The sequence below is a fragment of the Mustelus asterias genome, chromosome 8 (genome assembly GCF_964213995.1).
Source record: "Mustelus asterias chromosome 8, sMusAst1.hap1.1, whole genome shotgun sequence".
Classification (NCBI taxonomy): domain Eukaryota; kingdom Metazoa; phylum Chordata; class Chondrichthyes; order Carcharhiniformes; family Triakidae; genus Mustelus; species Mustelus asterias.
This window is the reverse complement of record NC_135808.1, coordinates 133,023,763-133,049,581: the sequence shown is the minus strand read 5'-3', so window position 1 is coordinate 133,049,581 and position 25,819 is coordinate 133,023,763. Positions and strand designations below refer to the sequence as shown.

General features: G+C 43.4%; 1 protein-coding gene across 2 annotated transcripts in view; it reads right to left on the bottom strand.

The window, feature by feature from the left end:
- Positions 1-5,595: 5,595 nt before the first annotated feature.
- The window catches only part of LOC144497559 (cAMP-dependent protein kinase catalytic subunit beta), a 138,418-nt gene continuing 118,194 nt past the window's right edge, over positions 5,596-25,819 (bottom strand). For both annotated transcript variants that reach the window (XM_078218985.1, XM_078218984.1), the window contains exons 5-10: positions 19,816-19,898; positions 15,705-15,831; positions 13,471-13,566; positions 12,971-13,093; positions 11,156-11,320; positions 5,596-8,059 (exon numbers count right to left, since the gene is read on the bottom strand). In XM_078218985.1, coding sequence (XP_078075111.1) covers positions 7,934-8,059; positions 11,156-11,320; positions 12,971-13,093; positions 13,471-13,566; positions 15,705-15,831; positions 19,816-19,898 — 720 coding nt within the window. In that variant the 3' untranslated portion in view covers positions 5,596-7,933. The remainder of the gene's footprint in view (positions 8,060-11,155; positions 11,321-12,970; positions 13,094-13,470; positions 13,567-15,704; positions 15,832-19,815; positions 19,899-25,819) is intronic.

The window sequence follows — 25,819 nt, the reverse complement described above, 5'->3', positions numbered from 1 at the left end:
TAATCAAACTGCTAATCAGCTGAATCATGAACAAAGGAATCTCATGAACAAATTTAGCAGTATCAGTGAGGTTCCGACCCAAAATAGTTCAATGATTGATGGGTTACGTGAAGGGTAGGGAGGACTATGCATCTTTTTGAATCTGCTCTCAAGCTGTGCTTACGTTACCCAGATACCAACAGTCAGATTTTGTACCAAAATGCATGAACCAAAGCCGGTGGTTAGGATAATAAAATACACAAAACCTCAGTAGGCAGATTCCTTGCTCCAAATGACATGTAAATATAATCATCCAGATTCCAGTGAGTAAAAGTCAGGCAACATACAATACTTTAGCATTCCACTTCTTTGACCAACTTTTTGATCATTTGTCTCAACATCTCATGTGGCTCCTTGCCAGATTTTGCTCGCTAGCATTCCCAACGTGCCTCGGGATGCTTTATTACGTTGAAGACGCTATGAAACCTAAATTGTGGTTGACAAGGTTAGATTCATTTAACTCCATGTTACATGATTTAAAGAACAGAAGATACAAAACTTTTGATACAGGAGTTTGAGATCAACTGAAATCGTGTTCAGACATTCTTCATGCCATCTTGTCTCCCTCCCAGCAGGGACAATAATTGGTTAAAAATTAGATTTTGAAAAGTTCCTTCCTTTGTTAAATGGGAGGGTACAGACCCCATCACTTATACAGCCTCATCGAGCACACCCAGCAGCTTATACTGAGCAAGTGTTGCTCACCAATTGCTGTAGCATCGGAGTCAAATGCAAAGGGACCAGGGTGGCACAGTGGTTAGCACTGCTGCCTCAGTGCCAGGGACCTGGGTTTGATTCCCAGATTGGGTCACTGTGTGGAGTTTGCACGTTCTCCCTGTGTCTGCGCAGGTTTCCTCCGAGTGTTCTGCTTTCCTCCCACACTCCAATGATGTGCGGGTTAGGTGGATTGGCCATGCTGAATTGCCCTAGTGTCAGGGGGACTAGCTAGGGTAAATGCATGGGGTTATGGGGATAGGGCCTGGGTGGGATTGTGGTCGGTGCAGACTTGGTGGGCCAAACGGCCTCCTTCTGCACTGTAGGTTGCGATGATTCTATTTTGGGCTGTTCAATACCTATCCTGTACGTACCAACTTAAATGAATGTGTTGACTTCAACCAGCCAAGTTTGTTTTATTCTTTCATGGAATGTGGGTGTCGTTGGCAAGGCCAGCATTTGTTGCCCATTCCCAATTGCCCTCAAGACGGTGGTGGTCAAGCAGTTTTCAAGACGACTGTGCTGGATTCAGCTAAAATTGTGTCTGCAAGCATTCCCATTCAGGTGCTTACATTTCATTAAGTATAATCGCCGTTCCTTCACAGTCGCTGGGTCAAAATCCTGGAATTCCCTCCCTAACGGTATTGTGGGTCAACCCACAGAATATGGACTGCAGCGATTCAGGGCGGCAGCTCACCATCACTTCTCAAGGGCAACTAGGGATGGGCAATAAATACTGGCCAGCCAGCGACACCCATGTCCCACAAATGAGTAAAAAAAATTAAAGCATGATCAACTTCGCAGCAAGATTTGCAGTTGCCGAATGGGTTTACTGCCTCAAGCATTTAAGTAAGCAAATTGTGATAATACCAACAAGGCTGTGACACGCAGCGAGGTCTGTAACCTAGAAAATAACCCACATCTTTCAAAACTTCCATTTGAACGTGAGCTGATTCTAAATCACATCTCAAGGCTTTTTCAATAAGTGGTTAGTGGCTTTCAAGCAGGGAAAACTGGTGCATATCTTTTGAGTAGCTGAATAAACTACTTTGAATCCTAAAAGAGAAACAATCATGCCCGCCAATAAATAGGCTACTCGTGTAGCACACTTGGCTTAAAAGCAAAGCGCTGGGAATATCCAGTGGATTTGACAGCATCTGTGGAGAAAGAATTAACATCGAGTTGAATATGATTCTTCAGTTCCGAGTCATATTCAATCGAGACATTAACTTGCTTCTCTCCCCAGACATCACCAGTTCTGCTGAGTTTTTGTTTTGTATTTCACATCTCCAGCATCTGTGGTATTTTGCTTTTATTTCGGCCTTTAATTTGTTGCCACTTCTCTTACAGGAATGTCTACTTTGTGAAGGAATTCCGTCCTTGCGTCTGACTGGACTTCCGTTTGTCGCTCATGTCGTTCTCCTTCATTACTTTCCATTTCCCTTCTGGGGGTTTGATAAGGCGTTTACCAAAACTCATTTTCACAGCCACATCTCCTTCAGCAGAAACTATCACTGGCTTCAGGTCTGAGGAAGTCACATTCAACTTGAAATGTAAACCGTTTCTCTCTCCACAGATGCTGCCAAACCTGACGTGATTTTCTAGCACGTTGTTTTTATTCTAGCATCCGCAGACTTTTGCTTTTATCTTTGTTCATTTGTCCGATGGACGCATTTTAGAACCAAATAAAAGTTACAGCGCAGGAAGAGGCCATTCAGTCCAAAAAATAAATTAGCTGCTCATTTTAATCCCATTTTCCAGCACCTGGTCTGTACTGTTGCATGTCACAGTACCTTATATCTTGAGCTTCAGCAGATAACCACACGTATTTAAGTGCAGGGGATTAAGCTTTCTTCCAAAAAAAGGTCATCTTGGGAGACATAGGAAAATTTGAATGAAGTTGCAGAACTCAATGATTTATTTGAATGGTGGAACAAGCGCGAGCGACTAAATGGTCTATTCCCATGTAACAGAAATATTATAGAATCCCTACAGTGCAGGAGGAGGCCATTCAGCCCATTGAGTGCGTACCAACTGTCCAAGAGCATTTTACCCAAATCCTATCCGTGTATCCCCATGTATTTACCCTGCTAATCCACCTAACCTACACATCTTTGGACACTAAGGGGCAATTTAGCATGGCCAATCCATCTAACCTACACATCTTTGGACTGTGGGAAGAAACCGGAGGAAACCCACACAGACACAGGGTGAACGTGAAAACTCCACACAGTCACCCAAGGATTGAACCCGGGTCCCTGGCACTGTGAGACAGCAGTGCTAACCACTGTGCTGCCCACAGCCTTGGCAGACTAGCCAGAGATCGTTGAACATTGACAGATACATAGAACCCTTGAGCTTGCTCCATCATTTAACTAGATAATGGCCAATCTTCTAACTCAACACCATTTTCCCCCACTATCTCCATATTCCTAAATATCATTGGTATCTGGAGATCGACATACTCAATGACTGAAACTGCTTGGAAACTATTTACCACTGTCACAGAGGGCAATGGACTGCCCTTTGACATTTGTCAGAAAGCAAACAACATCACTGTTCATAAATATCCCACCAGCTTGCACAGACAGTAATCAGTGTCAAGACTTGAAATTTCTTATTTGTATGAATCGTCATTCATTATGACACCAGGGAGAAAAAAGTAGCTCAACTGACCTCAAATCACGTGTCATTTACAGACAAGTAAGATCTTTTCACGAGGTCACATTGACAAGTGACCCTTCTCAAGTTCCCCATTGTCCCAGTTGTGAACGGCGAGTTGAGTGTTATAAATCCATTAAATGTCAGATGTGTAACATTAAAACCTGGTTCTGCATTAACCTGCTGAGGCGTACTGTGGGTTGTGATACATAAAAGGTTGTGAACTACTGTTTGCGAAGGTGAAAGTAAAGTAATTACCTGTATTGCAGCTTGTGTCCATCAGTCGGATGCGAATTTGCTCCAATCCAAAATAAATAACAGGTACACCATGTAATTTTTAAAAATGCCATTGGTCTCCACCTTATTCAAAGGGGACACCACATAAAGCAACATGGTATTAAACCCTTGACATTACCTCAGCACGCCCACACATTTGCTTATTAAACACAGGGCAAGCAAGCCTCCAGTGAAGAGTGTTTAACAAAAAGTTACCTTTTCAGAGGAAATTAGATACTTCTTCATCGATTAACAAGATGGCAAATACAACTCAGTACTAGGAGCTGACCAGAAAGTACAAAAGTTCTAAAGGCAAAGGAAAAATATTCCAAAATAAGTTGAAAACTTGTAAATAGCTAAATTATTCCATTCTGCCAGAGCTGGCACTGCAGCAAAGAGAGAACTTTGGTGCCACAAATGCTCATTTAGTCAAAGACCAACTTCAAGAGCAGCAAACTTCATCACCAACAACATGAGAAATTATAACTAGAGATTTAAAATCCCTTGCACTTCTGAAATTTTAGAAGAATTAACCATTATTAAATAGAATGCATGTTTTTATTTTGATATCTTCATTCTCAGAAATTGAATCCTACAGTGCAGGAGGCGGCCATTCGGTCCATCGAATCTGCACCAACTACAATCCCACCCAGGCCCTATCCTCATAACCCCATGCATTTACCCAAGCCAATCCCCCTGACACTAAGGGGCAATTTAGCATGGCCAAGCCACCTAACCCGCACATCTTTGGACTGTGGGAGAAAATTGGAGCACCCAGAGGAAACCCACGTAGACACGGGGAGAACGTGCAAACTTCCACACAGACAGTGACCCAAGCTGGGAATCCAACCCAGGTCCCTGGCGCTGAGGCAGCAGCGCTAAGCACTGTGCCACCGTGCTTCTACTCAGCATGTAGGTGCTGCTGGCGTGGCAACTAATGTCCTTCTTGCCATCTGATACCACTGTGGAGAATGTTAAGCCAGTTTAGAGGACAGTCAAAAGTCAATCCTGTTGATGGGGGAACCAAATCCCATACAGGACTGAATGGTTGAAAATGGCAGTGTCACATTTAAATCCATCCATGTCATTTGACATGAAATCCAGGGCCAAAGTCAAGGACGAGAAAGAGACTGAACAATTAAATATTAGGCTTTAACCTTGATACTTTTGAATTATAACACAAAGTGGTCGACACACAATCCTTGCATATAATTTTGAATCGTTGTTTCTGAATGCTGGTTCCAAATCCAGTTTATACTGAATTAGGTGATTGCAAATTGGACAGTGACAATAGGACTTGACTTAAAGAGAATGGGGAGGAAAAACGGATCAGTAGGTCTAGGTTCAGCTGAACTATCTGTCAAGGGTCTTTGCGGAAATAATGGCCACCGGGCCAAGGTACAGAGGGGCATCGACACACACACATACATACACACACTCTCATTAGTTAAGGAAGGTGGGACGATTGACAAAATAAAAGATTACCTTGTCGAACTATTTTCCAGTGATGGAAAGCACACAAATTTGTGAAAGACACATGTTAACACACTGAAGAAAATCCAGACTCGGGGAAATCAGTACCATGACAAATGTGCTCTCATGTCTATTTTTTCTGGATTATTCATAAACAGGGCCTTTACATGGTAATCTCCAATTATTTTAATACAAGTAGCAAATGGAAGCCGATGTAAACAGGCATCCACCTGCCGTGCACACCTTATTGATCAAAACTGACCCATGACATAAAAACATGTACCACCACACAAGGCGGCACATACGTCACAAATAAAAACATGCTGATTTTAGAATTCTTCCCACGTACAAAGGGCTCCCAAAAAAGGCTGTAACACTTGAAACACAGCATCAGATTGTCAAAGCTTTAATAATACATAAGCCAGTCAGAAATGTGATCTTCAGCGTTTATTAAAACCTTAAAGTCCATAAACGACAACAAAGTTACTGTAGAATTTATCGCATACAGCTAGCATACAACAGCATGTCCTCAGTCTAAATGAAATACAAAAAGATTTTAACATTTTCATACAAAGGAACTTTTAAATTTATTAATGTGACCTTACATTTCTTTAGTTACATAAAATCTGCTACAGCAAAGTATCTTATACTTCCCTTGCACATACAGGTAAATACGGGTGGATGAAAAAACTGCTGTCGGTGTCAGCCTCATAATGGACATTGTTGTGCAAATGTTTTGACAGCCAAGACAACAAACAGAATGTTTGATATTACAGCTCATACTGGTAATGCAAATGTCTACAAAGGCCTTACTTCCATGAGTTCCCTTCAGGTTAAGAGGACATTGTGTCAATGTTTCTTTAGTGCTAACTCAAGCAAATACACTGGTTCTATGCCAAATCAAGTTGGTTTGTTAAAACTCATTGCTTTCCACTCCTGCATCTATTTGAACCAATCTGAATTCAGCCTGCTTCTGTACATAAGAAACCATTTCCATTTAAACCGTTAGAGAGGTTTATTTCATATACATACATAAATATATAAATATATATATATATATATATATATATATATATGCGCGAGAGAAAAAGTGTGCCATAAGTGTACAAATAAAACTAATCTGATTAAAATGAATTGCTTAAAAAAAATGTTAGCGTGTACAGATCCACTGAATCCATAACCCATGATTTAACAACACTGAAATACACGAGGAAAGTGCTTCAACTAGCACATGAAAGCACTAGCCCTTTCCTGTAGCAACAGATTATGTCATTATATGACAATGCATCTACCTAGTAGCTGAGCCTAACACCTGCAAACTCTAAGTTCTGTTCCCAGGGAGACAAACTTATATATATATATAAAAAAATGGTAGAGATAGTGGAAACATGGCAGTTGTTACCTGTGTTAAGTATTTTGCAATGCATGAAACAAAGCATTCTAAAAATTAATAGCCGGGAAAGCTAGTTATGGAGTGATTAATCTTTTAGCATTTGCCCAAACATCATTTCAGCATCACAACACTGTGCCTCGGAATCAAACACAATCCTGGCAGTGACCTTCCTTACTTTTGCAGCATCTTAAAACATAAACGGAGGACTGCAGCCCACAGCTTGCACAAATAGTGCACTTGTTCACTATGTTGTACACGACCAGCGACCGAATCCGTGCGCAAAACCATTTACCACGCCTTTTAGGATTCCCGAGGTCAAATCATTACGATTAAAACAATTTTGCGTCTCTATTCCCTGATAGTACCTGATGCTGCTTTCTTTTTTTTTAATCCTTTCGAAGTATTCCACCTGTAACAGGAATCCCTCCCTCCCCTGTTCATCGTTCTAAAAGGAACGCACATTGGAATTTGAGTTGCGCGGGAGGGCAACCCCACCAACTGGCTATGCTTTTGACATGCTGGGTGCAACACAGCTACAAATGATAGGGAGACAAAGCGAGTCTGAAGATTACCTGCTGGCAGCTTTACTCTGGTGGTGCTCAGTAGACTGCAGCATCTGGTGAATGGTAGGCCTGGATCCTTCCCAGATGAATACAAAAAAAAAAGACTCGGGAAGGGCAGCTGAATTTGATAGTACAGGAGTATTCAAGGCACAGGCTCTGCATACCCTGCTCCAACCATCCAATTAATTCTACTTCATTTTGGTCATGTCCAGGAGAACTTGCTTTTGTTCAGTCTATTTATAAATACACAGAGAACAAGTACGACTTCCAAAAAAAAAAATGCCAAAAATGCTGTCTAGGTTCTAGGAGTCTGATTCTTAATTTCTACAAGGTAAGGTGTTCTACAACTGTGACCTCTCAGACACGACAGACAGGAATTGTGGCTGGCGAACACTAGAAGCAACGTTCAGCTTTCACTTTGGGCTAAGTCACACCAAGTGCAAAAAAATCCTGAAACACTTGCTCTAACTTTACACTTAAACAAAATGTTTCACTCTCTGCAAACTGCCATTTTTAAAGGGGGGGAGAAAACAAACTACATGACACAAAGGCAACTGCTGGAGAACAAAGGAAGGAAGGAAACAATAAGAAAGTGGTCTAGTTTTTGTGTCATAGCACAGGTAGTGCTTTGCGTAAATGTGCCTGTGTATGAGGGCTGTGCTAACTGCACACATGAATTATGGCAAGAAGGATCTCAGCCTTGTGGAATGAAGAAACTAAGTAATTGTTTCAACGAATAAGATGGTTTCCGCTCCACCCCATCTGTTAGCAGAGTGCAAAGATCCCAATACAAGCCCTGACGGTCTCTTTCTCTCTAAAAATCAGCAAACTCTTTAGCACATTTTTCGGTTAAAGAGACACGGATGTCCTCCTCTTCATAGTCATCAAAATTGCTGGTGTCACCTGGGCCTCTGCACTTTGGTATGAATGGAGCTTCCACCTGAAAACAACATCAAAATGTAAGAGGGTGAGACAGAAAAAAAGTCATTGAAATGATATCTCTGGGGCAACAGTTCTACTGTTGAAGTTATTTGAAGGAGTTGCGTGCTGTGGATAAAGGGGAACCGGTGGATGCACTACACTTATTTCCAGAAGGAGTTTGATAAGGTACCTCATGAAAGGTTATTACAGAAGATAAAAGCTCATGGTGTAGGGAATAACATATTGGCGCGAACTGAAGATTGGCTAGCTAACGAAAAAAGGTAGGCATAAAAGGCTAATCACACAAACACAGCACAGGAGGGGGTGATTTACACACACATGCATGCGCACAAACACGCACGCACAAAGCGGCAAGAGGGAAATTTACATACATGCATGCACGCACGTCATAGACATACACACATGCACTCAAAGAGCGCTGGAGAGGGAAATTTCCTAACGTACGCACACACAAAGAGGAGTGGTGTGTCTCAAGGATCAGTGCTGGAGCCTCAACCGTTTTAATTTATAGAAATGATTTGGATGATAGGACCAATGGTATGGTTGCTAAATTTGCTAATGAAACAAAGATAGATAGGAAACTAAGGTCTAGGACATCCTACAAAAGGATATGGATAGGCAAAGGTGTAGCAAATGGAGTATGGCGTGGGAGAACGTGAGGATGTCCATTTTGGCTGGAGGAAGTTAAAAAAACATTTTATCTCATTGGCGAGAGATTGCAGAGCTCCGAGATGCAGTGGGGTCTGGTGTCCTCATGCAGGAAATGCAAAAGGTTAGTATGCATGGCGACAGCCATTCACCGATTCATTCCCCAGGGCAGTGCCTTGAACAATCAGTGTCCAGCTGCCTGGTTTAAATTTCAAACAATGCTCGGCAGTTATCTGTCAGTCACCATCAACTGGCGTATTCTCCATGGCAATGCCTCCACCAGAGTCCATTTGCCAACCAACCTGCATTCTCTTCGCCTACAGTACAAGTTGTAGCTTTCCCCTTGTATTTGAAGTATCCTGATGAGTGCAAGATGAATGTCATTGTGTGTATGTCATTGACATGCCCTTTTTTTCCAGCAATATTCAAGTTCTGTACTGCGAAATAGTTGAAACTCCTTCCACCTGACTCCAAACAATATGCCTCAATTACAGTGCACATCAGTGCAGTCATTGTGACCTTCATTTCCTGAACAAACTAGTGCGGCTACCTGGATTTTTGTAAGTTAAGGGCAGTTTTATTCTGTGGACTGGGACAGTCCAAAATCATTCCACAAAAAAATCATAACACCAGCCATGATAGACAAATCCTAGCAAGCAGAAAGGGAAGAAATCAAATGTGTTGTCGAGGTGGTCAGGCATTTCCCAACCTTCACTATGGCTCAGGTGGTGAACAAAATACCTAGAGGCTGCTTTTAGTTCTTTTAAATTTAGATTTGCAGATTTCTGCATTCAGGAACTGGCTCCCGGTACATGTTGTAAGATCGGTCTTCCATGGTGCGCACAATAAAACTGGACTTACAAAGTTACGTCATTGGATGCCAGACCACGGAATAAAGAGAAACACTGGGTGCCAGCTCCTGGACTCCAAATGCAGATACAAAAGCAGCTCGGGTTTGGGCAACTGAATTCAGAAAGTTCTTTGTGGAATCAGATCAAAAACAAGTAACCAACAATGAATCCAACAATGGTCCCTTTATTTGGGGAAAGATGTAGTGGCATTGGAGGCAGTTCAGAGGAGGTTCACCAGATTGATTCCAGAGATGAGAGGCACGTCGTATGAAGAGAGATTGAACAGTTTAGGCCGATACTCTCTGCAATTGAGAAGAATGAGGGGAGATCAAATTGAGGTCTACAAGATGATAAAAGGTACAGATAAGGCAGACGTGGAGCAGATGCTTCCTCTTGTGGGGCATTCTAGGACGAGAGGTCATTGTTTTAAATTTAATACCCCTTATCCTAAGACTGAGTTGAGGAGAAACTACTTCTCCCAAAGGGTTGTGAATCTGTGGAATTCGCAACCCCAAAGTGTGGTGGATGCTGGGACAGTGAGTAAATTTAAGGAGGAGTTAGACAGATTTTTAATTGGAAATGGGTTGAAGGGTTATGGGGAGAAGGCAGGAAAATGGGGATGAGGAGCATATCAGCCATGATCGAATGACGGAGCAGACTCGATGGGCTGAATGGCCTAATTCTGCTCCTATATCTTATGAACTTAAGTGTCAGATCTTCCACATGACAAATTTATGGTTCCCTCCAACTCCTGGAATTGTATTTCAACTGGCAGACGTCCCTAGTAAAATGTACTGTCCCTGCTAGTTAAGTGTTCAGTAAAAAATAATTATGGAGGCAGGGATAGACTAGATTCCCTGGAAGCTATTTATTATCCGTTACAGAAGGTGTGTAATCAAGAGGTGCGGGTGGGGTGGTGAGAGGAAGAAGTTCTCTTTTATGGAGCGAGTGGTAACGACTGGAGACACACTTCCTACGAGTGTGGTGAAAATTCATGATAACAAAACAGAAACCTGATCAGCACTTGCGGGAAACGAGCATGCAGGGCTCCAGGGGTCGAGTGGTGAATGGGACTGATTAGATTTGCTTTACAGAGAGCTGGCATGAACTCGATGGGCTGAAAAGCCACCTCCTGAGCTGCAATAACTTCATGACTGTTAATGCAGGACGATGTTTTTCATTGTGATAATGCCAAAAATGTGAATATTTATTGAAATACATCTATACAAAATCCTATAGCTGGTTCAGTTAGAGTCACTTTGGACGTTGCGCCATACAATGAACAGCCTGGTGCTGACCGGGGCAATGTGAGGTTGAGATTCCAATGGGAGGAAAAAGACTTGAACAGTTAAGTGGCCTTTCTTTTTCCATTGACTGGGGTGCTCTCATGCATTCCTGTTTTAGGTTTTCCTATTCAGTTTAGTTTCTCCTCTCATTGGACTTGAACTCACATCGCCCCAGTAAGAGACGGGTCGCATAATGAGAATCAACGTAAAATTCTTAACACTCACAAATATCTTTTGCTAAAATTTCTAACCCCAGTAAATAATTTCAAAACATCTACTTCCTTTTAAGGATAAGAACAAAGCACGCACCTTCCTCTGGTAAATGGCAATCCAATCCGTAGTGGCAAACCACTTGTGATTCTTAATGTCATTCACACCATTTTTCAGATTCCCATATCGTTTGGTCAGATCTACCTGAAGTAAGTTTCGCAGCAGGTCCTTCAGGTCTGAACTGAAGTGAGAAGGGAACCGTACCTGCAAAACAGTAACATGCCAGTCAGTCTTTTGAGGATTAAAGTTGAAACATGTTTAAGCAGCACTCCTCACAAAACACATCTTGGAATTGGAGATTGCCAGTTACATTGCATTTTTCTCTAATTCAGGGAATTCAACTTCCACACATCCCACAGTGGAAAATTCCAGCTGGGATGTGGTGCCCGTCAGAAATTTGCACCTTTGCGAAGTCAAACAACATTGCCTCGCTCCCAGTGTACAGTACAAGGATTGGTCCTGGGTGTGTCTTTAACTCTCCACCCATAGGTGGTAGCAGAGACTCCCTGCGTTAGAGAGTGCCAAAACACAACTTTACGCGAGTGCAGCATTCCAGCACTGACCTCACATCAGGACTTACACCACCAACAGGCAGCCAGCAGTACTGCGGGGCCTGAGATTCCAAAGTTTCTTCATATCTCAAAGCATTATTAATAGTCACTTGGGAAAATGCAGATTAAGGAAGAAAAGCCAGCACAGATTTGCTAAGGGAAAGTCATGTTTAACTAACTGGCTTGAGTATATTTTTAGGTAAAAAGAGGGGGCCAATGTGGTGTATGAGAGACTTCAAAAACAAACATGACTGGACGAGCGCGCGCGAGAGCGAGCGCTGAATGTCTCTGGCAAAGCTAGCATGGATAAGACAGAGCAAACGGCCTCCTTCTGTGCTGTCAGGATTCTATGATTTCAAATGAATTAATGTGAATTTACAAAAGTGTCAGCAGTTTGCACACAGCATGGTCCCACAAACAGAAAATGGCCAATGAATCTATTTAGATGGTGTTTCTTGAAGGATGAACACTAGGCCAGCCAGGGCACCAGGAAAATTTGCTTACTCTTTAAGTGGTGTCATGGGATCTTATGTCCTCTTGAACAGGGGAACGGGACTTGGTTTCAGACTTTATTTGAAAGACTATAACCTGGGACAATTGCACCAAATGCTCAGTAGCATCATGATGTTGAGCAGTGGGGTTGGATCCCACCGACATCTAAACCAGAGGCAACAGTGGAACCAAATGAGGTAAGCTGACTCGCTATGAACTCCAGTACTTTTTAAAAAGAAAACGGGTTTGACATTACATGGGAATTATGATCCACGAGTTTGAAACAGTTTTCAAAAAGGACCTGGAGAAGAAAAAGAAATAATTTTCTAAGCAAATCTCTTAAGCTGCTGAGACCATTAAGTTATAAAGTCATCATTGTCCCACATATAGCACGATGAATTAACTGATCTCAGTGGACAGGGAACAGTGGGTGCAGCAATCGGCAGGATTTGGGTGGAGGCACAAAGACAGGATGAATAAACTTTTTTTCCCCTCCACATGTAATCCTGACAGTGTGTTGATAACAACAGGTTAGTGTCTGTGAAGAGGAAGAAGCTTTCTTCACTTGAACACTTCCCAGTGGGAATCACTGAATAGACATTAGGCGTGGAAGTCCATTCTCCAATTATTGCATCCATTGCAGTATTCCCATCCAAAAACTCAGCATGCATAAGAGAACACCTCTAAAGTTTAACAATGGTGCTGCAGGTAAGGAAACCTCACCAACCCAACCTAACAAAACAAAGAATGGGAGAATTGCCTATTCAAATATGCACTCTTGGATAAAATTGTTAAAATGAACACATTTCACCTTTCCAGAGACAATCTTTTCGTAAATCTGTATTGGCTGGTCTGCGAAGAATGGAGGGTATCCAGCTGCCATTTCATAGATTAGAACACCCAGTGCCCACCAATCCACTGCTTTGTTATAGCCCTACAAATGAAAACATATACACATTGAGGTATACTGCACAAAGGGTGTAGTCCATTGCATCCATTTCATTTCACTCAAAGACAAGTTGGAACCTTGCTTTGAGTGTCTGACTTTGATTACCACACTGTGCCAGTTTCCTGTTTAAGTTACGGAAAATTATCAAGCAGAAAAACATATCATCTGAATGGAAACTTATAATGACTAAACCACACAGTCTTATCACATCGCTCAGGCATTTGTTCAAGTGCCTCACATACAACCCCTTTTGAAATTCATTGGCAGATATTTGGACAAGTTATAATGTTGTGCGACAACTTAAGAAACCTGCCTTTCAGACATCTCGAGTACTTCAAGGCCCACTCCCGCCTTGAGCCTACCTTGCTCAGAATAATCTCTGGAGCCAAGTATTCTGGAGTTCCACAAAGTGTCCAAGTTCTGCCCTTTACCCTTTTTGCGAAACCAAAATCTGTGACCTACAAAAATATTAGAGTAACACTAAATTAACTATTGAAACAAACTTCTCAGCGTGGTTTCTATTTTAGAAAGCTACATCAAAACAGGCACCAATCATAAAATACCAGGATCTTTGCACATTATAGACAAGGTTTTTGTGGGTGTTGTTGGAAAGCCTATCCCTAGCTACCTGAGGGCGTTAGGGGATACATATAAGCTAAGTGGATAGGGACAGCTTGCCCTCATTCTTGAAGGATACGAGTGAACCAGTTGCGATTACGATGATGATCTGGCAGCTTTTGTGGTTATCTTGTGCCAGCTCACTGATTGCCAGATAGTTATTCAATCTCCCAGCTTGCCACAGTGGACTTCTGGTCTAATACCATAACAGCTGGGCTGCTGCATTCATAGGTCTTACAGCAAATTAGAATGGGAAATGGAACAGGATCCTGAAGGCATTTGGTAACAATTCCTGAAATTGTACTCCAGCATGAGATGGTCCATTCAGGAAGGAAAGGGGGCCGGGGGGAGGGGGGCAGGGAGGAAAGAGCAAGTTGGTGCACAAATCACATTCCTAGGAAGACGTCGTAAAAATCTGTTTGAGGTTCAGACTTATGGAATTGATTTTGTTGCGCAGGACACATCACAAAAGAACACCGTCAGGCTGAGAGCAATTTTACTTTACGCTGAAATAATTGGTGCAATTAGCATCGGCTCAGGAATAAAAGCCAGAGTTCTAATTTAAATCAAACCTTTGATTTGAATAAAATCAGTCTTGTGGAACATCAAAAATGAGCAATTAAATATAACCTGTCTGAACTTCCACGGAGCAGTAATCAGAGCTGGACTGCCACTCGGCACCTAGTTTCCTACCTCAAAATCCTTTTGATACTTTGTGTAGTGCGGCGCTGAAGGTCTTCAGTCAAGGGTGGCAGAGTTGGGTGCAAGGAGGCCACACCCCTTTTTTTAAAGCACAAGCGGTCAGGGGTATGAATGTGCAGTTGGGGGATAGGGCGCACAGTTGTGGTGGGGGGTGTGTAGTCGGGCAGCAAGGTGGCACTAACTGCTGACCGCTGCCTCTCAGTGACAGGGACCCAGGTTTGAATCTCACACAGCTGTAGTTTAATATTTAACACATCAACCCTCTCGTTAGTTCTGATGAAGAGTCAAACGACTCGAAGCATGAACTCCGTGTGCTCAGCCTAGAGGTGCTGCTGAGTTTTTCCAGCATCCTCTGTTCTCGTTTCAGATTCCAGCATCCACAGTATTTTGCTTATTTAACTTGAAATCTCTATGTAAACAGTTGGTTATAACAATGCAGTTGCTCCCAGCCCCAACACAAAACTCTTGTGTTCATCAATAGATCGTGGACAATGCCCCAAATAAATGTTATGTTTTTTAAAAAGTTAATCTAAGTTACGGTTTCTTAGAAACCCGACAGTGCAGAAGGAGGCCATTCGGCCCATCGAGTCTGCACAGACAACAATCTCACTTAGGCCCTATACCCGTAATCCCATATATTTCCCCACTAATCCCTCTAACCTATGCATCCCGGGACACCAAGGGGTAATTTAGCATGCCCAATGCACCCTAACCCGCACATCTTTGGACTGTGGGAGGAAACTGGAGCACCCGGAGGGAACCCACGCAGACACGGGGAGAACGTGCGAACTCCACACAGACAGTGATCCAAGCCGGGAATTGAACCCAGGTCCCTGAAACTGAGAGGCAGCAGTGCTAACCAATCTGTCACCGTTCCGTCCCAAAGGTTGTGACCTTACTTCAGAGTCAGCAGATATTGCAAAACAAATTTCACACATTCTCAACTGAATGGATCTAATAAACTGCATAAAGATGGGTTCACTAAAAAAAATCTTTCCTTCAGGATGTTGGGAAGAGGGTAGTTCAGAGGCTGCTACAGTCAACCTGCAATGTGATCCCAACCAGAGACAATAAAACTAATTAGATTTTCACAAAGAAAATTACTGTAAGAAAAATAAGTTGCAATTGTGGAAAATACCAAATGGAAAGTCTGATTACCAAAACTATTTTCCCCACTTCTGCAACATGTTAAAGATTATCCAAGGTCACTTTGAATTTGCTGATTTGAGTTTTGAATTAATTACAAAACATTCAGAGATTGTACCTCGCTACATACCTGGATATACCCTTGCTGGTCAATTAAAAGGTTTTCAGGTTTCAGGTCTCTGTAGATGAGGTCTAGCGAATGGAGGTACTCAAAGGTCAGGACTATCTGAGCTGCGTAAAACCGGGCGTGAGGTTCACTACAAAGAAAGATGAGTTAGTTTAATGTATAATATTCAATAATTCACTGAACAGAAAAACCTAATATCGCAATTAGTCAGCGGATACCAAAAATGTTGTTCATGATTACACGCATCATTACATAAAGGTCAAAGCACTTGCAATCATCGACTACATTACAAAATTCACCAACCAAAGGAGTTGTAAATTTTAACAATTTTTCTGACTATGAGATTGATTTCACTTTAAATGCTTTTCACAGAATTGCACAAGTGTATGACAGGAGATGGCAATTCAGACACTTTTGATATAAACCTCTGCATTGTCAATATCCTCCTTTATGTAACAGGCAAACAATTCTGCATTTAATATTTTTTGGGTTCAGATGGATTAGTGTTCTTGAATGCCTCAAGAACAACCATTGTAAAGGGTCAAATATTAATAAGTGCGTAAGTGTTGACAATTCTGTTAAGAGTCATTATTTAAACTTCCGTTAAAGGTCTGCTTGACAGAACGTTAGGTCCCTTCTGTTTTTCTCCCCAAGTTTATTTATTACTGTCACAAGTGGGCTTACATTAACACTGCAATGAAGTTACTGGGAAAATCCTCTAGTCGCCACGCTCCGGCACCCGTTCGAGTACAGAGGGAGAATTTAGCATGGCCAATTCACCCAACCAGCATGTCTTTTGGACTGTGGGAGGAAACCGGAACACCCGGAGGAGACCCACACAGACATGGGGAGAACGAGCAGACTCTGCACCAACAGTGACCCAAGCTGGGAATCAAACCCGGATCTCTGGCGCCGTGAGTGCTAACCACTGTGCCACCATGACACCCTGGATAAAGAAGGGCTGATTGTGAAGACCAATTGTGAAGACTGTTTTAGCAAAAGTTTGGTGAGGATGCATTTCTTCCTGAAGCCCTCCCTCCATCAACCTGGACATCTGTAGCCAAACAGCAAATCTGCCACTTGAGTGACATCAATGCTTGAATACAAAAGCTCCTTTTGCTTCTCTATCACCCTATTCTGGCCTTGAAAGTGACAGATACAGAGCTCCTCCATGGAATTCAACAGTGAGCATTTACACTATGAATAGTTTGAAAATACCACCAGCACTTATAGCTCTTCAGTACTTAAGGGAATTGTAGCACTGTAAATAAAATCACACTACATAACCCCATAATTTTCCTAAACTCAAAGCACAGCCAAATTAATTGAGGATTCAATCTTCAACCTCTAAGACTGCACCATCAGAAGTCTTTTTTTAAACTCATTTCTTCATGGGATGTGGGTGTTGCTGGCTAGGCCAACACTTATTGCCCATCCCCAACTGCCCATGTAACGGTGGTGATGAGCCGCCTTCTTGATCCATAGAACATAGAACAGTACAGCACAGAACAGGCCCTTCGGCCCACGATGTTGTGCCGAGCTTTATCTGAAACCAAGATCAAGCTATCCCACTCCCTATCATCCTGGTGAGCTCCATGTGCCTATCCAATAACCGCTTAAATGTTCCTAAAGTGTCTGACTCCACTATCACTGCAGGCAGTCCATTCCACACCCCAACCACTCTCTGCGTAAAGAACCTACCTCTGATATCCTTCCTATATCTCCCACCACGAACCCTATAGTTATGTCCCCTTGTAATAGCTCCATCCACCCGAGGAAATAGTCTTTGAACGTTCACTCTATCTATCCCCTTCATCATTTTATAAACCTCTATTAAGTCTCCCCTCAGCCTCCTCCGCTCCAGAGAGAACAGCCCGAGCTCCCTCAACCTTTCCTCATAAGACCTACCCTCCAAACCAGGCAGCATCCTGGTAAATCTCCTCTGCACTCTTTCCAGCGCTTCCACATCCTTCTTATAGTGAGGTGACCAGAACTGCACACAATATTCCAAATGTGGTCTCACCAAGGTCCTGTACAGTTGCAGCATAAGCCCACGGCTCTTAAACTCCAACCCCCTGTTAATAAAAGCTAACACACTATAGGCCTTCTTCACAGCTCTATCCACTTGAGTGGCAACCTTTAGAGATCTGTGGATATGAACCCCAAGATCTCTCTGTTCCTCCACAGTCTTCAGAACCCTACCTTTGACCCTGCAATCCACGTGGTGTAGGTACTGTGACGATAGATGTTATTTTCTTAAATATTTTTTTGGAATATGGTGGTTTGGTAAAGAAGGCGGTGTGTCTGTATGGGTGTGTGTACATGATTTAATTAGGCTGGGGAAAGGTTAATAGCAACTGCTTGTCTGGGAGAGTTGAGAGATGAAAAGATAAAGGCTGTGATGAAATAGGGTGGGTTTTAAAATTTGCATAGGACAGACAGATTTGGCTTTTCAGCTGCTAAATTTTAAAGGGGTTTAAGGGACTCTTACAACTCAAAGTTTGCATAAGGGAAGGTTAGTAAATTTTATTTGACCAGAAAATAGAGGTAATAGGAAAACATGATATATTTTTATATTTTCAAAAGCAGAGTTCAAAGAGGTCTGGAGAACAATGGAATGGGAGATTAAAGGGAAAAAAAGAATATTTAAGGAAAGATAGCGGAGTTGTGGTGTGGTTATGTGGGGGGGGGGGCCTGAGACCAGCTCTGTGCTGAGGGGTGGTGTGAAATCTGAAGCAGCCATCCAGTGAGATCAGAAAAGTCTTGTTTCCAGAAAGCAGTTTGCTTTCTGAACTTTTCTTGGATTTCCCTGGCGCTGTGAGGCAGCAGCGCTAACCACTGTGCCACCATGAGGAATCATGCCACATACCTTAACTGAGGTAACAGCAGTTTTTGCCTTGGGTAACATTACTGGATTTTGTAGTCTGAGGATTTGCTGGCAAGTAGTTTAATTGTGGGTTTCAACCAAGTGGGGTTTTTCGGGGGATTTTTGTAAGGTGTAAATTTAATCTTGTGTGCTTACGTTATTTTTTCTTCTCGCTAATAAGTGTTAGAATTTTCGAAATTCCAGTAGTGTTCCTGGAATTCTATGCTTCTGGGGTCAGTAGTATTTTCTCCTAGTTTTCAAAGTACAACAAGTACAAATCTGGGATTTGGCATGCTCAGCAAATAACATCTGCTCTGCTTGTAACAGTACACCCACAGCACTGTTAGGAAGGGAGTTCCAGAGTTTGACCCAATTGACAGTGAAGCAATAGTGGTGTAGTTCCAAATTAGGATGGTGGACGACGTGGTGGGGTACTTGCAGATGGTGGTGCTTTCATGCATCTGTTGCTCACGTCCTAGGTGGTAGAAGTTGTGGGTTTGGAAGGTGCTGTTGGAGGAACCTTGGTGAGTAGTTGCAGCGCATTTTCTAGAGGACACACACTGCTGCCACTATCCTGATGGAAGGGAGTGAATGTTTAATGTGGTGGATAAGGTTTCAATTAGCTTTATCCTGAAAGATGTTGAACTTTTTGAATGTTGTTGGGGCTGCACTTATGCTGGCATTTGGAGAATATTCCATCACACTTCTGACTTGTGCTTTGTAGATGGTGGACAGGCTTTGGGGAGTCAGGCAGGGAGTTATTCTGAGCAGAATTTCCAGCCTCTGACATGCTCTTGTAGTCACAGTAGTTACAAGGTTGGTGCAGTTCTTTTTCTGGCCAATGATAGCATGTTAATAGTAGGATCTCAGTGATGATAGAAACTAAATTGTCTTGTAGGTTCAAACTTAATTAAGTTTATCAAGTTTTATTGCGTCCAGTATACTAACACCAAAACTTTTGTAAAGCAGTTTACTACCATCTGCTCCGTAGTTTACACAGAAAATTCTTCCCACAGGGTACTACTTGTACAGATTAGTAGAGTGCTGGCAATCAAAATAAATAAATTAAAGGTCATAAATTAATATACTAAACATTTATCCATATAACTTGGGTTATCAGACCAAAATGAGATGAACTAATTATTCCACACACTCCTCCCTCACAGTGGAGACTTAAAAAGCACATTTTTTTGGCCATTTTCAAAATCAAGATGATTCATCCATCAGGGCACATGATCTAAACCTTACCTGAACCTTCCGATTCTTCTAAGATGTGAAAACATTTCACCACCTGGCACATACTCCATCACCATATATAAATTAGAGTTGTCCTAAAACACATGAAAAAACATAGTTCATAAGCTAGGTAGTAGACATGAACACCAAGAGACAATTATTCCCACTTCTTAAATAGCAAGTGTCACAATAACATTTTGTATAAACATTTGCAATCTTAAACAGCATATAGGTTATACGAGTTTAACAATAGCACAAATAAATTGCAATAAATAACCAGAAACACCCACTAAGCTCAGGCAACAGCGTACAAAATCAGCGCCCATAATAGGAAGAGGACTGAGGAGCAGGAGTGGGTCATTCAGCCCTTTGAGCCAATTAATAAGATCAGGACTGATCTGCTTGTGGTCTCAACTCCACCTTCCAGGATAATCGAGGTAGACTGGGTACTTTTCAGGGTCTGATCTGGGTAGCCATTGTCTCGCAGGATGGCTTTGATGTGCCTTAGTTCAGCATCATGCTTGCATGCTCAGCAAACAGCTTGGACCCTATTTACGAGGTTGCAAATAAGGCCAATCTTATAGTGCATGGAACTATAGGAATCCCAATACGTATACTGACCAGCAAAGGCAGGCTTGTGGTGGATGGTAGTAGAGTACCACCTGACAAGATTTCTCAGTATTTCAAGGAAAGGGAGCTCATTTGACTTCATCGTTTCAAGGTGAATTTGAGCACAGGATGGAGCCCATTAAGCTGTGTAAGGAAATTCTTCCACGCAGCTGCAGATGCAAATATAGCAGCTATATCATCCACATATCAGAAATGTGCAAAGGGGTAGGAGGTTAAGTGTCATTCTATTGAAGACACGTTTCTGACCCAAGTTGAAGGCTGGCAGGCAACTGTGGACAGTTCCCCGGTTTCTCCCAGTACTGCTCTGCAGCAGGCTGACGTGAAATAGTGAAGTATGGTCGAATGATTTTCCTTTGCACCTGCTTGTTACTCCAATTTTATCGAGTGCTGCGTCAGATGGAGCACCCAGTAATCTTGGAGAGGCTCCAATGTAATGTCAGACAGTTTAGAATTCAAAAGCTAGCTTCATGGTCCATAACACATGCATAAGCTTAGCCTTTATTGCAAGAAATATCTCACTAGTACTCACTTTGACTTGGTTGAAAGAGGGACAGGACTGGCAGCTGAATATTCCAGGGTACAAGTGTTTTAGGCGAGACAGAGGAGGGGCCAAAAGAGGTGGGGGAGTAGCGGTATTAGTTGGAGAGCATATTACAGCGGTGCAGAGGGAGGACAATTCAGAGGGGTCGTGTAACGAGTCACTCTGGGTGGAGCTTAGAAACAGGAAAGGCGCAGTCACTATGTTGGGGGTGTACTACAGGCCCCCCAACAGCCCAAGGGAAGTGGAAGAATGGATATGTCAGGAGATACTGGATAGGTGCAGGAAATATAGGGTTGTTGTAGTGGGAGACTTCAATTTCCCTGGTATAGACTGGAAATCGCTGAGGGCAGGGACTCTGGATGGGGAGGAATTTGTAAAATGTGTACAGGAGGGTTCGTTGGAACAATATGTAGACAGCCCGACTAGAGAGGGGGCTATACTGGACCTGGTACTGGGGAATGAGCCCGGTCAGGTCTTCAAAGTTTTGGTCGGGGAACATGTGGCAAATAGTGACCACAATTCTGTTAGCTTTAGGATAGTGATGGAAAAGGATGAGTGGTGTCCCAAGGGTAAGGTGTTGGATTGGGGGAAGGCTAACTTTATTGGGATCAGGCAGAAATTGGCAGCTCTTGATTGGGAGAGGCTGTTTGAGGGTAAATCCACATCTGGTATGTGGCAGTCTTTTAAGGAACGGTTGTTAGGGCTACAGGACAAGCATGTGCCTGTAAAAAAGAAGGATAGGAAGGGTAGGATTAGAGAACCGTGGATAACCAGGGAAATTGAGGGACTGGTCAAAAAGAAAAGAGAGGTGTATGTTAGGTCCAAGCAGCTAAAAACGGAGGGAGCTCTGGAGGAGTACAAAGAAAGTAGGAAAGTACTCAAACGGGGAATTAGAAGAGCAAAAAGGGGTCACGAAATGTTCTTGGCAGACAGGATTAAGGAGAATCCCAAGGCATTTTATTCATACGTTAGGAACAAAAGGGTTGTTAGGGAAAAAAATCGGACCTCTCAGGGACAAAAGTGGGGACTTATGCTTGGAGCCCAAAGAAGTAGGGGAGATCCTAAATGAATACTTTGCGTCGGTATTCACAAAGGAGAGGGATGTGTTGACTGGGAGTGTCTCTGAGGGGAGTGTTGAACCGTTGGAGAAAATCTCCATTACAAAGGAGGAAGTGTTAGGTTTGTTAGAGAATATAAAGACTGACAAATCCCCAGGGCCTGATGGAATCTATCCAAGGCTGCTCAGGGAGACGAGAGGTGAAATCGTTGGGCCTCTGACGCAAATCTTTGTCTCGTCACTGGATGCAGGTGAGGTCCCAGAGGATTGGAGGATAGCCAATATGGTCCCGTTATTTAAGAAGGGTAGGAAGGATAACCCGGGTAATTATAGGCCGGTGAGCTTGACGTCCGTGGTGGGGAAGTTGTTGGAGAAGATTCTTAGAGATAGGATGTATGCGCATTTAGAAAGGAATAAACTCATTAACGATAGTCAGCATGGTTTTGTGAGAGGGAGGTCATGCCTCACTAACCTGGTGGTGTTTTTTGAAGAAGTGACCAAAATGGTTGACGAAGGAAGGGCCGTGGATGTTGTCTATATGGACTTTAGTAAAGCGTTTGACAAAGTCCCTCATGGTAGGCTAGTGAAAAAGGTTGGATCTCATGGGATAAAGGGGGAGGTGGCTAGATGGGTGGAGAACTGGCTTGGTCATAGAAGACAGAGGGTGGTAGTGGAAGGGTCTTTTTCCGGCTGGAGGCCTGTGACTAGTGGTGTACCGCAGGGATCTGTATTGGGACCTCTGCTGTTTGTGATTTATATAAATGATCTGGAAGAAGGAGTAACTGGGGTGATCAGTAAGTTTGCGGACGACACAAAACTGGCAGGACTTGCAGATAGTGAGGAACATTGTCAGAGGCTACAGAAGGATATAGATAGGCTGGAAATTTGGGCAAGGAAATGGCAGATGGAGTTCAATCCTGATAAATGCGAAGTGATGCATTTTGGTGGGAATAATGTAGGGAGGAGCTACACGATAAATGGAAGAACCATAAAGGGTGTAGAGACGCAGAGGGACCTGGGTGTGCAAGTCCACAGATCTTTGAAGGTGACGTCACAGGTGGAGAAGGTGGTGAAGAAGGCATATGGCATGCTTGCCTTTATAGGACGGGGCATAGAGTATAAAAGTTGGGGTCTGATGTTGCAGATGTATAGAACGTTGGTTCGGCCGCATTTGGAATACTGCGTCCAGTTCTGGTCGCCACACTACCAGAAGGACGTGGAGGCTTTGGAGAGAGTACAGAGGAGGTTTACCAGGATGTTGCCTGGTATGGAGGGGCTTGGTTATGAGGAGAGATTGGGGAAACTGGGGTTGTTCTCCTTGGAAAGACGGAGGATGAGGGGAGACTTAATAGAGGTGTATAAAATTATGAAAGGCATAGATAGGGTGAACGGTGGGAAGCTTTTCCCCGGGTCGGTGGTGACGTTCACGAGGGGTCATAGGTTCAAGGTGAAGGGGGGGAGGTTTAACACAGATATCAGAAGGACATATTTTACACAGAGGGTCGTGGGGGCCTGGAATGTGTTGCCGGGCAAGGTGGTGGAGGCGGACACACTGGGAACGTTTAAGACTTATCTAGACAGCTATATGAACGGAGTGGGAATGGAGGGATACAAAAGAGTGGTTTAGTTTGGACCAGGGAGCGGCGCGGGCTAATTGTTCTTTGTTTCTCGTTTCAAGGCTTCATTCTATGATCAACTTGCTGGTGCCAGGACAGAGCGAGACTGCGGATAGTTGGGAACCTGTCTCGGGGGCAGGGAATTCATATGGTGTTCGTGGAAGTGGAAATGAATAGGGTTGGGAAGCATTTTCCGATCAGGGCCAGTGTGATCTCCTGGACTCGTTTCGATCGCCTCAGGGGGTCGGAGAGGAATTTCCCAGATTTTTTTTTCCCCATATTGGCCCTGGGGTTTTCACTCTGGGTTTTCGCCTCTCCCTGGAGATCACATGGTCTGGAATGGGGGGGTGGGGGTGAGCTAATAGGTTGTGATGAACAAAGCATCGTAGCTGTGAGGGACAGCTCGGTGGATAGGATATTAGTATGTAGATAGGCTGGAAAATTGGGCGGGGATCCTGGATTCAGGATTCAATCCTGGACCGGGGAGCGGCGTGGGCTTGGAGGGCCGAAGGGCCTGTTCCTGTGCTGTATTGTTCTTTGTAGGGACTGCTGTCAATTTTTGAATGGAAATCCAAAAATTACGTGCCTTAAGGGGTTGCAGTGGTATAGGAAAGGAGTCACCTTTTAAGAGAATGAGTTGCGATTTTATAAAATGAAGGAAAGTGTACACTAAGTGGGGACAAACAAGAACTGCAGAAAATAAAATTCAACGTCCTGGAAATAATATCAGACACTCTGACAGATCAAGTCAACTGGTTTTAGGTATATCTGAGCAGGATGCAACAAAACTGCAGTGTGTTGAAAGAGGCAACGCACTCATGGCAGACCCTGGAACTCGAACAAATCATGGTGAAAGATTTCTCGAAGTTACATGGATTTCACTAACACCCATTTACAGCACAGGAGATGTCACCAATCCAATTGGAGGCTTTTTGGTGCATGCTCCTGAGTGCTGATGGGAACTGGGAATTAACAGACCAATCAACAAAGACAGACTTGGTACCAGTCAGCAACCTGGGGTTAAATTTTATCCAACCCAATGGGTACCCACTGAGAACATGGATTGCAGACACGTGCAGTCTTCAAAGTCTCAAGATGCTTCATGAACATAGAACATAGAAAAACTACAGCACAAACAGGCCCTTGGGCCCACAAGTTGCACCGGTCATGTCCCTACCTACCTAGGCCTATATATAGGCTTACCTATAACCCTCAATCCTATTAAGTCCCATCTTAAAAGACCCCATCGAGTTTGCCTCCACCACCATTGACGGCAGCCGATTCCACTCACCCACCACCCTCTGAGTGAAAAACTTACCCCTGACATCTCCTCTGTACCTACTCTCCAGCACCTTCAACCTGTGTCCTCTCATAGCAGCCATTTCAGCCCTGGGAAAAAGCCTCTGAGAATCCACCTGATCTATACCTCTCAACATCTTGTACACCTCTATCAGGTCACCTCTCATCCTTCGTTTCTCCAAGGAGAAAAGACCGAGCTCCCTCAACCTATCCTCATAAGGCATGCCACCCAATCCAGGCAACATCCTTGTAAATCTTCTCTGCACCCTTTCAATAATTTCTACATCCTTCCTGTAATGAGGCGACCAGAACTGAGCACAAGTGGGGTCTGACGAGGGTCTTATATAGCTGCATCATTATCTCCCGACTCCTAAACTCAATCCCTCAATTGATGAAGGCTAGCACACCATATGCCTTCTTAACCACCTCCTCTACCTGCAAGGCCGATTTAAGAGTCCTATCGACCCGGACCCCAAGGTTCTTCTGATCCTCTACACTGCTAAGAGTCTTACCCTTGATATTATACTCCTCCATCCCATTTGACCTGCCAAAATGGACCACTACACATTTATCCGGGTTGAAGTCCATCTGCCACTTCTCCGCCCAGTCTTGCATCCTATCTATGTCACGCTGCAGCTTCTGACATCCCTCCAAACTATCCACAACACCATCAACCTTCGTGTCGTCGGCAAACTTACCAACCCATCCCTCCACTTCCTCATCCAGGTCATTTATGAAAATGACAAACAGCAAGGGTCCCAGAACAGATCCCTGGGGCACTCCACTGGTGATCAACCTCCATTCAGAAAAAGACCCAACAACCACACTCTGCCTTCTGCAGGCAAGCCAGTTCTGGATCCACAAGGCAACAAC